This window comes from Salvelinus fontinalis, chromosome 26 (genome assembly GCF_029448725.1).
Source record: "Salvelinus fontinalis isolate EN_2023a chromosome 26, ASM2944872v1, whole genome shotgun sequence".
Lineage (NCBI taxonomy): Eukaryota > Metazoa > Chordata > Actinopteri > Salmoniformes > Salmonidae > Salvelinus > Salvelinus fontinalis.
In genome coordinates, this window is record NC_074690.1 from 21,549,588 (window position 1) to 21,565,542 (window position 15,955).

The following is a 15,955-nucleotide window of genomic DNA, read 5'->3' on the forward strand; positions in this document are numbered from 1 at the left end:
TAGAGCCGCCCGTCTGTCCCGAGCCTTCAGAGCCATTAGTCAGTCAGGAGCCGCTAGAGCCATTCGTCAGTCAGGATCTGCCAGAGCCGCCAACCAGACAGGATCTGCCAGAGCCGCCAACCAGACAGGATCTGCCAGAGCCGCCAACCAGACAGGATCTGCCAGAGCCGCCAACCAGACAGGATCTGCCAGAGCCGCCAACCAGACAGGATCTGCCAGAGCCGCCAACCAGACAGGATCTGCCAGAGCCGCCAACCAGACAGGATCTGCCAGAGCCGCCAACCAGACAGGATCTGCCAGAGCCGCCAACCAGACAGGATCTGCCAGAGCCGCCAGCGAGCCATGAGCGTCCAGAGCCGCCAGCGAGCCATGAGCGTCCAGAGCCGCCAGCGAGCCATGAGCGTCCAGAGCCGCCAGCCAGCCATGAGCGTCCAGAGCCGCCAGCCAGCCATGAGCGTCCAGAGCCGCCAGCCAGCCATGAGCGTCCAGAGCCGCCAGCCAGCCATGAGCGTCCAGAGCCGCCAGCCAGCCATGAGCGTCCAGAGCCGTCAGCCAGCCATGAGCGTCCAGAGCCGTCAGCTAGCCATGAGGAAATGGTAGGGAATATTTTAAGCAAAAACATTTTTACTGGATAGCTTTTTGTACTATTGATTTTGTGCTAATGTTGTTATGCCAACTTCTCAGGAAAATGTAGAGTACTGTAAGTCTATTATCATGATTACAATCTTAACATTTTGTTGAAAGATAACTATAATTAGACTATATCTGAACAGAGCAGCTCTGTACTGCATGCCATATAGCAAAGATTCAAGTGTTTCTTTCAAGTTTTTGTCCTCAATGTTATACTCAGTATAATGCAGCTAAATTCATACAGGCCACTTTAAATGTAGATCATGTAATTTCATATAAAAAAATGAATGGTTGATTGAGAAAAGCATTTGAATGTAACTATTTATGCTGTAAATTGAAATGCATTATCTTGATACAGCCTTGTCCAATATGAGTTAATGTGTATTACATTTCTGCTAAGTGTTGGTAAAGTGCTGTAAGGGAGAATGCACAAATTATTCTTTCAATCAATTATTGATATCTTAATTAATAATTAGAACATTTACTTTTTGTTGAACTTTAATGTGCATGTCAGATCTTTCCAAAATGGAATTTATCCTGTAGTATAATACTGTATAAATTAATCATGTATGAATTTGTAGTTAACTATCCCATCCTGTGACTACTGTACATGTGATTTTACTTTATTGGTGTTATAGCTAGTGTGGACTTCCCAGTCAACACACACAGCCATACACACTTACAGGCACACGCATTTCTCTGTAACAAGAGGACAAGTCAATTATTTTCCTTAATGTCAATACAACTTTATTTTGATGCAGAATTATCAATTGAGAATAACAAAAACAAACAAAAGCGAAATCTCCATGGAACAACTTAACACTTAAAATAACAGAGAATGCAATTTAAACTTTAAAGTATTCACCTTGGAGTTTTGCATTAGTTTAGTACATAATACTAGACCACCTGCAAACAAAAAAGATCACATTGTGAAGCATAAAAAACAGTAATATAGTTGAAAAAGGCATCTCAAAATGGCAATGTCAGGTCAAGCTTTGAATATCCTATACTATAAGTGGCTATCATATTAAACATTTTAAATTAAGTTAATTATACAGGTAATTATAATATGCATTCTTTATTTTAGAACAATAATAGATTTGTTTTTTACTGCTTTGGATTACCACATTTATCATAATATTCTATTGCCTCTTTAGTTTAAACTCTATTTAGAAGAAAATACAATACGAAAATACCATAAATATCTTTCTTTTGTATAACCAAGACAGTACTTAAAAATATGTAAAGATCTTAACTGAACAATATCGTAATGTACTCATCCGGTAGTCCATCTATGTTCATTACATTGTGTCATATCTCTTACAATACCAATTACATATTTTATTTCACAATAACTTTAAAAGTACAGTACCAGTAATGAATACATATATTCAAGCTGTATCAATAATAGAACTGGAAACATCTAGCAAAGTTCAGGAAGTTGGCAGCTGTAGTAATATGGAATGGGATTATTCAGGTTTGGTGTTCTTCACTCTTGTTCGTGGTTGACAAATAGTCTTGCCTCCCATCTCTGAGCCATGGCATTCTTTTTCCTTGGTAATGTGGAGAGTGATTCTGGGAACTGGGGGAAAGAGTTTCACCTGTAAAACTGCATACAGTTTCAAGGTGAAAATGGATGGTGTTTAAAATGGTTTGTAATGAAAAACCAGTATCAGGAAATGTAATAAACACAATTAAACATGAGCACATGCAATGTTATTTAGTGAGGCATTCAGGTGACATTTAGTGAGGCAATCAGATGACAAAATATATATAATATTTTATAATATTTTTTTCTACACTGGTCATGTTTTGCAATTGGCATGACAACGAACACCACAAGGGAGTTGACTAGGCTAACATCTGTTTGTTGATTAATTATTATTGGAGAAGATAGGACATACCCTATGGTCACATGACAGGGTGGAGCGGTCCAGCTTTCGAGTCCTTGATGGTGATGAAGGGGAAGACACACATTTCAGCGGCACGTCTGAAGAAGAAAGAGAAACCATTAATACTCATACATTCATATGCTTAGAGACCTATATCATGAATTTGGACAAGTGGTGACCACTAGTGATGCAATGAAAACACAATTCAGCTACAAACCACAAACTATTTCTCATATTAACCGTGCTCTTCATCAGTCATCAGCACATACCTGCTGTATCAAAGCTCAGGTTCTCCAGGTTGGGGGACACCACAACAGTGTCATACTTCTCCCTGGTGTGCATCTGGCTCCTCTGCCTCCTCCACTCCTCCTCCCTCTGCTTCACCATCTTAATCTCCTGATCCACCAGGGACATGGAGCTCCGCGAGCGCAGTTTGAAGAAGGGGTTGTTGACAAATGTGCTCTCCTGGGTCTCCTGGCAGGAGGCCGAGCTCAGGCAGAACTCTGAGGCGCTTCGAATGATCAGGTTGGACGTCTCTAGAATGATGACGTTGGCTGACGTCTCCAAAGGCCACTCGCTGTAACGGCTGGAACCCGGGGAGAGCAGGGATCCTCGGGTGCGGTGCCTTGGGCTGGTGGGGTAGGAGTCTGGCTCCAGGATGATCACGTTTTGGGCGGTCATTTCGTGGTAGGTCGCACACCTTGGTGTGGGTGAGGGGGAGGTGGCTATGGAGAAGGTTGGGGTTTTTGCGTCGAGAGACCTCAATGGCCTGCATCCGGGATCACTAGAGTCAAACATCTTCCGTTTCTCCTCCACCTCCTGGCAAAAACCTTTCCCGTACTTGCCGGGGTAGAGAGTGGTTGGTCTGGGATGTGCAGATGATTCTCCAGCTTGACCCTGTTTCGCGATCCCTCTCTCCCGCCTGAAGTTTTCCTCGCGCTCTATGGTTTGTCGTATCTCCCTTTCGACAGGGTTGTCTGAGTCCTCGTAAGGGGACCTGTAGCTGAGGTCATCCAGACCTGAGTCTTCTGAACATGGGCTAAACTGGGTGTGATGAAAGTCACCCAGGGCGAGGCTGTCGAGTTCGGTGTCCCTCCTGGGTCGGTCGATGTTCCTGACGGGTGTGTACATGGCGCTGTGGCCTCCCTGGCACATCCCCTGCTGTCTGACAGTGGGCTGGTGGACCTGGACCTGTCCTTTGGTCTGCTCCTCCATTTGGCGCCACTGCTTCCGAGCCCCCTGGAAGTCCACATGTTCTGTACTAACGTTCTTGCTCGTCATTTCTTGTATCACACAGTAGTCTTGAGGAACCTTCTTGTCAGGGTCAGAGCTTACAGAAGAGCTTGCAGATGTAGAACGACGTACTTTGCAAGCTCCGCCTTGGCTGGCCTCTTCCTCATCCTCTGGAATCTCTGATAAGACCTTGAACTGGCCAGAGGACATATCTTGGTCTTGGATCTCGCATTCTGTGGGGCAATCGGGTTGTTCAAGCTCATGAGGACTATCTGCAGTTTCATCCTTGGCCCCATTCTCTGCCTCCCCTGCAGCTTTGTCCTTCTCGGGAGCATCTTGAGCATTTCCGTCACACCTTTCCTCCTTGTTGACTGTAGATGCAAAAGTGGACCTCCATTGGTCATCAGTCTCACTGTCTGATGACACGATGGCCATTTCTACCTGCAGACAGTCACTCAGGTCGTCTCGGTCAAGGTCATGACAGGACCCCGTAGAAACGTCAGAGGAGACCTCCTCTCGGATAAGCTGCTCCAAGATGGACTCTTGTGTCACCATCACTTCTGATGGAGCAGAGTTGTCCATGTCATCTTCTGCAAGCAGGTCTTCCACCTTGCAAACGGGTTCACTCCCAAATATACTTGAGGAGTTGAGTAACTCTTTTAGACTGAAGTCATCTTGTCCTGTCCCAAAGTTGAGAATCCCCTCCTCTCTGTTTCCATCCACATTTTCATTGTCCTCGTCTGGTTCATCCACTGACGTTTTTATGTTCTCTTTTGTTCCTCTGTATTCTGCGAAAGGTTCTTGGTCACATTCTTCCTCGCTCTCACTAAGCAGACGTCTCTGGTCCTCCGTTTCCCCAGAATCCATTTTATAGTCTGTTAGGTCGTCCGTCTCTGAAAGCTGGCTGGTCTCCATGGCTACGGCCCCAGAGTGGGATTCTTGTTCTTGTTGTTTCTCTTGTGGAGTGTCGCTGGCACTGGCACTGGCACTGGCACTGCAGCTCTCTCTCACTTCATTCCCCTTTATCCTCTTCACTCCAGCTGTGGCTCTCTATGGAAGTCAAATAAAACACGTTAAGGGAAGAATAATGCGGAGACACAAAAAAACCTGTATCTGAATAGATCAATGGATAGCCTACTGAACCTGGTATGATGTATTTTTGTCTTTCTTCGATGGCTCTTTTGATGAAGTGTGGTGGCGAGTGGAGTTCCTTATATAGTGAATCTCAAATTAAGTAATGCCAATATCAGCCAGTACCCTCAGTTCCATGTAAAAATATATAGTTTATCCTTATAGGTGGTATAATGTTATCCTTTCAACACCCACCACAGTAACTGGTTAACTGGTTATCATTTTGGTTCTCTGTGATATGACACACCAGGGTTTCACCACGCCATTTTAATTTCATCAAAACACCGTCTTCACTCTGGTGATCACAGAGGATGGGAGGAAATCTTTTGAAAGCATAAAACACCATGAGACATGCTTCAAACCGAGCATGGCTTCGCTGTAAGTGGGTGAGAATTAGCATGATTTTGATAGTTTCACAGCCAAGCATGTGATTCTGCCAGGGATAACATGTTGATGTCAAAAGAACATTGTACTGACATACATAAAAAAACACAGAAAATGGCTAGGTGAAGGGAGATGGGCTTGTTCTCATACATACTGTATGTCTTTAGATGAACGTTTGGATAAGGTTTTCATACAAGAGATGCAAGCTGTCTACATACAGTACATGTATGCATGAAATATGGTGACCAGACCATTTTCTGAGGCCCTTAATAACAGTTTACATGTGATTAAAACTGACTTCTTGATTAGGGGATGTAAGCAAATCAGCCCACACAGTAGCCCTAATCAACATACCTAGCTATTGCTAAGACAACATTTATTACATAGTGAATACACCCACACACCAACACTGATAATTCACACCATTGGAGTTGGCATAGGCTACTGTCCACCTGTTGGACAGCACTTATTTTTCAAGTGAAGTTGTTTGAAAGCTTGGAGACCCCATATCTGCAAATAAACAACAGTTTCTTTATCTGAAGAAAAACAAAAACATGCTGAAAGCATTGCACATGTTTCTGAGTGTGTGTGTTTGTTTGTTTACGCACATGTTGCAAACATGTGGCCCTGCATACTGTGACAATGGCATTGGGCAGAGAACAGAATAAACCCATCTGAAAGAACAAATTGGATCCATTATGTAAGGATGAAATACCTCGGCCCCCGTCATTTCGGTTGTGTCCCAATAGCGTTTGAACATTATGTCCTGGTACTGCAGTACAGGGAATCAGTACATTCGAGCCCTCAGGGCATCCAACCCAGCCTCCATCCACTACACTGTACTAAGACCTGAATTCAACCTGTACTGGTCATTCATCCATAATGCTGTATCAATCCTAATGTCGATGGTTGGAGTGATTTCTTTGAAGCTCTTAACTTGCACTAGTTTTGCTTCTCCAGTGCACCACCATACAAACTATTCCTCCCATATACTGGTGTTTCTGACTGTTTCCTGGATGGAGATCAAGTCCACTTGGTGTGAATCTCTTAGCAAACATGCTGTACTGTATATGGTATAAATATAGCTTTGGAACGGTTGCCTAGAAACTTGCTGATATGAAAATCCAAGCTCTCCTGGGAGCAGCTTGTAAGAGAGATGCCTATTCATATTTTTTATCCTCCGGGTCATATTTAATGTACATAGAGCCGTATTAAATGTACAGTAAGCTCTCTGCAATACCAGTAATGGCTAGATCTGCCAGATGGACCAGATTCATCTTGAATGATACAGCAGGGACATGTGTTGAAAAGTAGGGTAGCCTAACCCACTGGCCACACCACGTTATTTCAACATGGAAATGTGGCTAATTTTTGGTTGAGACGTTGCTCAATGAAATTTCAACCTTTATTTACCCACTCAAAAAGACAGCCAGAATTTTGTTGAATTCCCAAATGTGTTATCATATGCGTTCAACCATCTAAAAGCACAACCAAATTCCTATGGAAAAACAATGTCAGATTTTTGGTTTAGTTGTCATCTAAATGTGTTACGATATCACGTTCTGACCTTAGTTCCTTTGTTTTGTCTTTTGTTTTAGTATGGTCAGGGCGTGAGTTGGGTGGGTTGTCTATGTTAGTTTTTCTATGATTTTCTATTTCTGTGTTTGGCCTGATATGGTTCTCAATCAGAGGCAGCTGTCAATCGTTGTCCCTGATTGGGAACCATATTTAGGTAGCCTGTTTTCTGTTGGGTTTTATGGGTGGTTATTTTCAGTCTTTGTGTGTCTGCACCAGACAGAACTGTTTTCGGTTGTTTCTTTGTTGTTTTGTTAGTCAGTGTTCAGTTTTGATTATTATTAAAGATCATGAACACTTACCACGCTGCACCTTGGTCCTCACCTTCTTCCACCGATGACAGCCGTTACATACGACTTCAATTTCATCCATTTAAAAACCCAACAAATTTCGAATGGGATTACAATGTCAGATACGTTGTATTTATACAACATTTTAACGTGTTATCACTGTGCTTCATCTAATAGCACTACCAAATGACCTGGATTGTAGTTGAGATTATATTACAATATTTGTTCATTTGTTAATTATATTTGTTAATATATAATATAATTAATTTGTTAATATTTGTTCATTAATATTGTGAAGATCTCCACAGACCTGTGACCTTTGCATGCTATCCTGAACATGCACACTTTCTATGATGACATAATAAGACTTTTAGAGTTACAGTAACCTCTAAATGTGGCCATGGATGAGTTGAATAAAAACTGTTCCATAACCTTAACTTTAGGCTATTTACTGCATTACAAAAGTCATATTGAATTGTGTTGGTTGACAAACAAATATCAACATTTTAAAGGAGATGTATCTAACGCTTGAAAAGTTTCATCTGAGCCACTGGCTTAATCCTATTCTTTAGCTTTTATTTTTGGTTTAGTTGGAGACGTGAATCCAACATGTAGACAAGTTAATAGGCTATTTACTTTATTGCAAAAGTGAGATTAAATTGTATTTGGTTGTCAACGCAACCAAATATCTCCATCTCAACCAAAAATCAAAAAGTAACCAAAAAGTAATAAAACAGGACTATATCAAATCAAACTTCAAATGCACTTTAAATAAAGTTCGATTTGATTTATTCCTGTTCTTTTAACTTCGATTTTCTGGTTGAAATGGAGACGTGAATCCAACATATTAAATTTGACTTTCACTAAAGCTTGAAATCCTAGGCCTATATGTATTGTTTAGTTTTGTTGAACCCTGGGCTGAATTGAAACAATAGCTTTTGATTTCTTCGCAAACGCTTATACGATATGGTTAAATTTAATTTGAACTGTTAAACCCACCACTTGGAATGACTTCGATAGCAATAGTGAATAAATTTAGTTATTAAGAAATCTCTAAATAATAATTCTCACGGTAACACATTGGTAGTAGTAAGTGACAAATATCAAAGCTGAGCTTGGTTAAACCCCTGGATGGGAGCCCAAATGCAATAGCTGTAGATACATTTGCTCTCCAGTAGGAGGTTCTGCTAAGCCTATTTTTTTTCTTCTGATAGTGGATATAATGTTGAAGATCTGACGTTGTTTCAAAGGTACAAACTAAACATATTTTATACAAGGTTGAAAATTGGTTACCATGATGACATAATTCTGTGGTTGAAATTTCACCCTCAAAACAACAGTTTGGATGACTTTTTGAAAATCCAATGTATTTTCCATTTAGATTCCACGTCACATTACCTTGACAAATTACGTTGATAAAACATTGATTCAACCAGGTTGTGCCCAGTGGGAAGCTTTACTTTACACACACAAATATTTTACTGAATAGCATTATGAATATTTACATGTACGGTTTGAAAATTCAATGAGAAGGAAATCTTTGAGTGCTTTGCAGAAGGTCAAATTACCACAGGCCTAGGGATGGATTCACCTGCCAGGCTATCAGTAACTAATTTCACCTGCATGGCCATGTATCTTTGTGTTGTTCATGTGCACTGTTATATCATGTGGCCTGCTGTAGGCGTATGGACCAGCACATCCTACAGGTAATGTGTTCTGCTTTCTACTCAATCATTGCAAAATGGAGTCTGTGGTCTGCACAGCCAAGATAGGTTTACTGCTTTGATCGTTTGCAGACACAACACGGACGATATCAACAGCTGGTTACAGTAGGATGAAATCCCTCAGTTCTGTTTATGTGGGAGGTGGAAAATACGACTGAAAGATGACTTGATTGTTGAGTATGAGGAGAGTCCCTCACACCCCTTCTCTTGTTACATCAAAGGTTGAGTGATGTATTCTGAATAACATGTTCACAATTTTCCCAGGATACCCAACCAATGGGAAAAGGATCCACCATTTGCAGTGATACAGAATGAGATAATTCTGTAAAATCTCAGAGAGTAAATATGTTCATGAGAATGAATTGCTTGGCTGATAATAATGTGAAAAATGCCTTAATTTAAAGTGACATTTATTTTCTCTTGATAAAGGCAAACCACCTGTCGTATGGCTGAGGACAAAAGACATGTTGGACAACAGATAAAATAGTCACGCGCAGAATGCTTAGGATACCCCACTGCGCAAATTACAGACATTTCCACCATTCTGCGGGGGGATGTAGATAGCAAACAGACATGCATCGACCAGGCAAATTCCCAGCATAGTGACAGATAAACTCACGTGCCGTAGCCGAGCAAAATCCATGCGATTTATGTACCCATCCAAGCCTTGAGCATGCTGCCAATCAAAACAAATTGGCCGTGGCGAAAATATACAGTATACTTGGATAGGATAACATCTCTGGTACCTACCAGCAGCCTCCAACAGAGCAACCAGAAGGATATCATCTCCAACTTACCGAAGCGACCACATATTATTTGAACTACATTCACGGGTAGAGAACTCAACCAAGCGGCCACCCGTTGCGAGTAATTCATAGGTTTAATTTGAAGGAGGAAGAGATTCGCGTTTATGTGTGTGTGTGTGGTAGGTGTCGGTCGGAATTATCGATTCGCAAGGCAAATTTGTCTGAAGTTAACTAGAGCAGACGCAATAAGTATTGGCATAAACCCCACTGAAATGCATTGCATCGCCCGCGACCCCCCGCGCTTCTCTCACAGCATCCTGCCCAATCCCCATACAGATAGATACGTTGGGCGCGTATGCATCGGCTACTGCAGCATCCACTGTCGCCCCCAGGCTCCTTCTCTTTCAGAGACCAGCTATGGAGCGTTTGATTTTGCCTGCACTTTTTAGAACCCTTGTCGATTTCCATGACCAACGTCACTGCTGCTCTGAAATCATTAGCTCACTGATTATTCATTGTGGATATTAACATCCTTTTCCATAAAGGGCTTCAGTGTTTTATCAGCTGTCAGGTTTTGTACATACAATTATTTCAATTGACTGACCCCTAAGTTGATTGCTTGGGCTGTCTGGGTTATAGTATTAATATTCTGTCACTACGTGGACAATTAGAACATCTAAATATTTCAGTCGTTTCAAGGATAAACCAGAGCTGAGTGATGCAAGAGAGTGAAGTCTCTGGTGAGGGTACTGTTTTGAAGAATAACCCCTAGACACAGTTAACTCACTGCTGTTAAAAAGCCATTCAAATCTGGATAAATGATGGATCTTTAATAAGTGAGGTGGATGCGAGTGCCATGGCAGGACTGGCTTTTTAATCTTTTAATGCTCCACTTTTGCTCTGTGTCCAACATTTGGGATCAGTTGTTCACTTTGGGCATGCTGTGATAAATGAGGCAGTATGCCTACCATTAAAGGTGTTCAATTCGTCTGCTGAATGTGTTTGTATTTATGACCGTGTTTTTCTTTCTGCTTGCATTTTCTATTTAGATGTGTGTATTTTCTGTAATTTATGTAACTCAGGGCTCATCTGTGAAAGAGACATTGGTCTAAAAATGACTCCCTGATAAAAATAAATACAAAATAAAATAATAATTCAATAAAATAAGAGGAGAACCCCAACAAAAGCGAACAAAAGCGACCACATATGCTACATATGCTACCCCATATGCTAAACAAAATGTATACAAAGTTAAACAGTTCGTTTTAGTGGCCGAAATTGGCTAAAATGGCATACCCTGGATATATCTCTGTCTCTTGTAATGTGAATGGTCTGTAAACTGACTTTTTGAGTTCCAGGGGGGCATTCCAGCTGTACAAAATACCTGAAACTGTTTGTTAGCTTTCAAAAGCGCTTCCTCAACTCACTACAACTTTTCTAACCCCTCATCCAGCATTAAAACCCAATAAAACAAATTTTAAAAAACACTACTCTCAGTCTTAAACCAGTGGTCAGCTTGACAACCTCTCCAATGTATGCAGGAATGCTCAGTGCTGCTGTGAGTGTTTCTACAGTTTCATGCACCCTCACTCTATGTTCTCCTCAGCTCAGCTGGCTCACTGGAGCAGAGCTTTGTTTTTATCCACTTCAACCACACACTGAAGCCACAGTAAGAACAGAATCAACCAAACACCAATAACACAACCTACTTATGTTAAAGCAGAGCTCTCTCCTCCTCTTTTTCTCACACTCTAGCCTACATCTCTATCTTTCTCTCCCCCGCTCTCACTTTTTCTCTCTGTATCTCTCTTTCCCTGTTTTTCTCAAACACTCTCCATCTTTATCACTATTTTTGCCTTCCAGAACACAATCCCATCAGTACTAACTCAATACTCGGAACTGGTAACCACCTCTACAAGACTGTCAAGTGCAAAGTCCATTATTGTGACCTTCTTACTTTGGTCACCGTCTCTAAAGTGTTGCTAATGGTCATCAGCCTGATGCTGAATAACTAGGTGATGACCAATCGTCATGTTGTCCTACTGCTCCCTTACCTCTCAGGGTCTTTCCACAGTGATTCGGGCTCGGACTGGTCCAGTGGTGGAGTGATGAAGTGGAGTGTGCCTGTCTGCATCTGTCTGACACACACACACACAGTCACCACAGCGGCAGGCAGCAACACAAATCGGGTGCGTGGAAATCAGCCAATCACGAAACAGAAGCTTTGGTGACAGTTGTGTGTGCAACATGCGTTCACAGGCTCACACATTGAATATCACAAGCTCAGGGCAGCTACACGGTAAATACACTGACTGTACAAAATATTCAGAATATTGAGTTACACCCCCTTTAGCCCTCAGAACTGCCTCAGTTCTTTGGGGGCATGGACTCTACAAGGTGTCGAAAGCATTCCACAGGGATGCTGGCCCATGGTGACTCCAATACTTCCCACATTTATGTCAAGTTGGCTGGATGTCCTTTGGGTGGTGGACCATTCTTGACACAAACTGTTGAGTGTGAAAAACCCAGCAGCGTTGCAGTTCTTGACACAAACCGGTGCGCCTGGCACCTACTACCATACCCTGTTCAAAGGCACTTCAATATTTTGTCTTGCCCATTCACCCTCTGAATGGCACACATACACAATCCATGACTCAAATGTCTCAAGGCTTAAAATTGATTCTTTAACCTGTCTTCTCCCCTTCATCTACACTGATTGAAATGGATTTAAGTGTCATCAAAATGGGATCATAACTTTCACCTGGTCAGTCTATGTCATGGAAAGAGCAGGTGTTCCTAATGTTTTGTACACTCAGTGTAGATCTTGCATGCACACACACCACACACCACACACCACACACACACACACACAAACACCAACATGACCTTTTCAAAGGACTTACTACTTTTCATCATCACATATGGCACGTGTTACATCTGTCAACTTGACATTCTAATCTCCTTCATCCTCATTAATCACACTTGCTCAGATCAGCAGCAGCAGCAGAATAAAGATGCAAAACAACAACCTGACTATTTGATGTGTTGTTGTTACATGCATGGCATCAACAGCTGGGATGGAATACAAAGACTCCCCCACACAGCCTCCTACACAACTAACTGTTAGCCACTCTGTCAGGTTTTGTGTGGACCCCAGAAAGAGTAGCTGCTGCATTAGTAGCAGCTAATGGGGATCCTTAAAAAAGACCAAATACTACTCCTGTCAGGGATTTTAAATGGTAGAAGAATCACTAAGGTCTGTGAATATGGATTTTTTTCTGGCATCACATTTTATCTTTCCTCTATAGCAGTGCTTCCCAACCCTGACTTTTTAATTTCACCTTTATTTAACCAGGTAGGCTAGTTGAGAACAAGTTCTCATTAACAACGGCGACCTGGCCAAGATAAAGCAAAACAGTGTGACACAGACAACAACACAGAGTTACACATGGAGTAAACAAGAACAATAACACAATAAACAACTCAATGACACAGTAGAAAAAAAGAAAGTCTATATACGGTGTGTGCAAAAGGCATGAGGAGGTAGGCAATAAATAGGCCATAGGAGCGAATAATTACAATTTAGCAGATTAACACCGGAGTGATAAATGAGCAGATGATGATGTGCAAGTAGAGATACTGGTGTGCAAAAGAGCAGAAAAGTAAATCAAATAAAAACAGTATGGGGATGAGGTAGGTAGATTGGGTGGGCTATTTACAGATGCAGCGATCGGTTAGCTGCTCAGATAGCTGATGTTTAAAGTTGGTGAGGGAAATAAAAGTCTCCAACTTCAGCAATTTTTGCAATTCGTTCCAGTCACTGGCAGCAGAGAACTGGAAGGAAAGGCGGCCAAATGAGGTGTTGGCTTTGGGGATGATCAGTGAGATATACCTGCTGGAACGTGTGCTACGGGTGGGTGTTGTTATCGTGACCAGTGAACTGAGATAAGGCGGGGATTTACCTAGCATAGACTTATAGATGACCTGGAGCCAGTGGGTCTGCTGACGAATATGTAGCGAGGGCCAGCCGACTAGAGCATACAGGTCTCAGTGGTGGGTGGTATAAGCTGATTTGGTAACAAAACGGATGGCCCTGTGATAGACTGCATCCAGTTTGCTGAGTAGACTATTGGAAGCTATTTTGACTATTGGAAGCTATTTTGTAGATGACATCGCCGAAGTCGAGGATCGGTAGGATAGTCAGTTTTACTAGGGTAAGTTTGGTGCCGTGAGTGAAGGAGGCTTTGTTGCGAAATAGAAAGCCGATTCTAGATTTGATTTTGGATTGGAGATGTTTAATATGAGTCTGGAAGGAGAGTTTACAGTCTAACCAGACACCTAGGTATTTATAGTTGTCCACATATTCTAGGTTGATTCCGTCCAGGGTGGTGATGCTAGTCGGGCGGGTGGGTGCGGGCAGCGAACGGTTGAAAAGCATGCATTTGGTTTTATTAGCGTTTAAGAGCAGTTGGAGGCCACGGAAGGAGTGTTGTATGGCATTGAAGCTCGCTTGGAGGTTAGTTAGCACAGTGTCCAAGGAAGGGCCAGAAGTATACAGAATGGTGTCATCTGCGTAGAGGTGGATCAGGGAATCGCCCGCAGCAAGAGCGACATCATTGATATATACAGAGAAAAGAGTCGGCCCGAGAATTGAACCCTGTGGTTCCCCCATAGAGACTGCCAGAGGTCCGGACAACATGCCCTCCGATTTGACAGCTGTTGGCCGGGGTTGGCCGGGGTTGGATTTGCCAGGAGGAAGACATGGCCAGCCGTTGAGAAATGCTTTTTGAAATTTTCGATTATCATGGATTTATCGGTGGGTACCGTGTTACCTAGCCTCAGTGCAGTGGGCAGCTGGGAGGAGGTGCTCTTGTTCTCCATGGACTTTACAGTGTCCCAAAACGTTTTGGAGTTAGAGCTACAGGATGCAAATTTCTGCTTGAAAAAGCTAGCCTTTGCTTTCCTGACTGACTGCGTGTATTGGTTCCTGACTTCCCTGAACAGTTGCATATTGCGGGGACTATTTGATGCTATTGCAGTTAGCTACAGGATGTTTTTGTGCTGGTCAAGGGCAGTCAGGTCTGGAGTGAACCAAGGGCTATATCTGTTCTTAGTTCTGCATTTTTTTGAACGGGGCATGATTATCTAAGATGGCGAGGAAATTACTTTTAAAGAATGACCAGGCATCCGCGACTGACGGGATGAGGTCAATATCCTTCCAGGATACCCGGGTCTGGTCGATTAGAAAGGCCTGCTCTCAGAAGTATTTAGGGAGCTTTTGACAGTGATGAGGGGTGGTCGTTTTTTTATTTTTTATTTTTTTATTTCACCTTTATTTAACCAGGTAGGCTAGTTGAGAACAAGTTCTCATTTGCAACTGCGACCTGGCCAAGATAAAGCATAGCAGTGTGAACAGACAACAACACAGAGTTACACATGGAGTAAACAATAGACAATTGACAGCGGACTCATAGCGGATACAGGCAATGAGGCAGTGATCGCTGAGATCCTGATTGAAAACAGTGGAGGTGTATTTGGAGCACAAGTTGGTCAGGATAATGTCTATGATGGTGCCCATGTTTATGGATTTAGGGTTGTACCTGGTGGGTTCCTTGATGATTTGTGTGTGATTGATGGCATCTAGCTTAGATTGTAGGACTGCCCGGGGTGTTAAGCATATCCCAGTTTAGTTCACCTAACAGAACGAACTCTGAAGACAGATGGGGGGCGATCAATTCACAAATGGTGTCCAGGGCACAGCTGGGAGCGGAGGGGGATCGATAGCAGCAACAGTGAGAGACTTATTTCTGGAGAGATTCATTTTTAAAATTAAAAGTTTGAACTGTTTGGGTATAGACCTGGAAAGTATGACAGAACTTTGCAGGCTATCTCTGCAGTAGATTGCAACTCCTCCCCCTTTGGCAGTTCTATCTTGACGGAAAATGTTGTAGTTGGGTATGGAAATCTCAGAATTTTTGGTGGCCTTCCTAAGCCAGGATTCAGACACGGCAAGGACATCAGGGTTGGCAGAGTGTGCTAAAGCAGTGAGTAAAACAAACTTAGGGAGGAGGCTTCTGATGTTGACATGCATGAAACCAAGGCTTTTTCGATCACAGAAGTCAACAAATGAGGGTGCCTGGGGACAAGCAGGGCCTGGGTTTACCTCCACATCACCCGAAGAACAGAGGAGGATTAGGATGAGGGTACGGCTAAAGGCTATCAAAACTGGTCGCCTAGAGCGTTGGGGACAAAGAATAAAAGGAGCAGATTTCTGTGCGCGGTAGAATAGATTCAGGGCATAATGTGCAGACAGGGGTATGGTGGGGTGCGGGTACAGCGGCGGTAAGCCC

The 15,955-nt window shown here is 42.7% G+C and overlaps 1 protein-coding gene across 7 annotated transcripts; it reads right to left on the bottom strand.

Moving 5' to 3' along the window:
• Window positions 1-1,351: 1,351 nt before the first annotated feature.
• LOC129823918 (uncharacterized) lies at window positions 1,352-11,768 on the bottom strand. 7 transcript variants are annotated; one of them, XM_055883032.1, is made up of 4 exons: window positions 11,660-11,768; window positions 2,792-4,805; window positions 2,535-2,620; window positions 1,352-2,212 (listed from the first exon to the last, which is right to left on the bottom strand). In XM_055883032.1, exons 2-4 carry the CDS (start codon window positions 4,668-4,670, stop codon window positions 2,120-2,122), a joined length of 2,058 nt encoding a protein of 685 aa, XP_055739007.1. In that variant the 5' UTR covers window positions 4,671-4,805; window positions 11,660-11,768; the 3' UTR covers window positions 1,352-2,119. The 7 variants fall into 7 exon arrangements, with proteins under 7 accessions (XP_055739007.1, XP_055739003.1, XP_055739008.1 ...); XM_055883028.1 differs by lacking the exon at window positions 11,660-11,768 and adding an exon at window positions 9,610-10,066; XM_055883033.1 differs by lacking the exon at window positions 11,660-11,768 and adding an exon at window positions 9,657-10,065.
• Window positions 11,769-15,955: the final 4,187 nt, after the last annotated feature.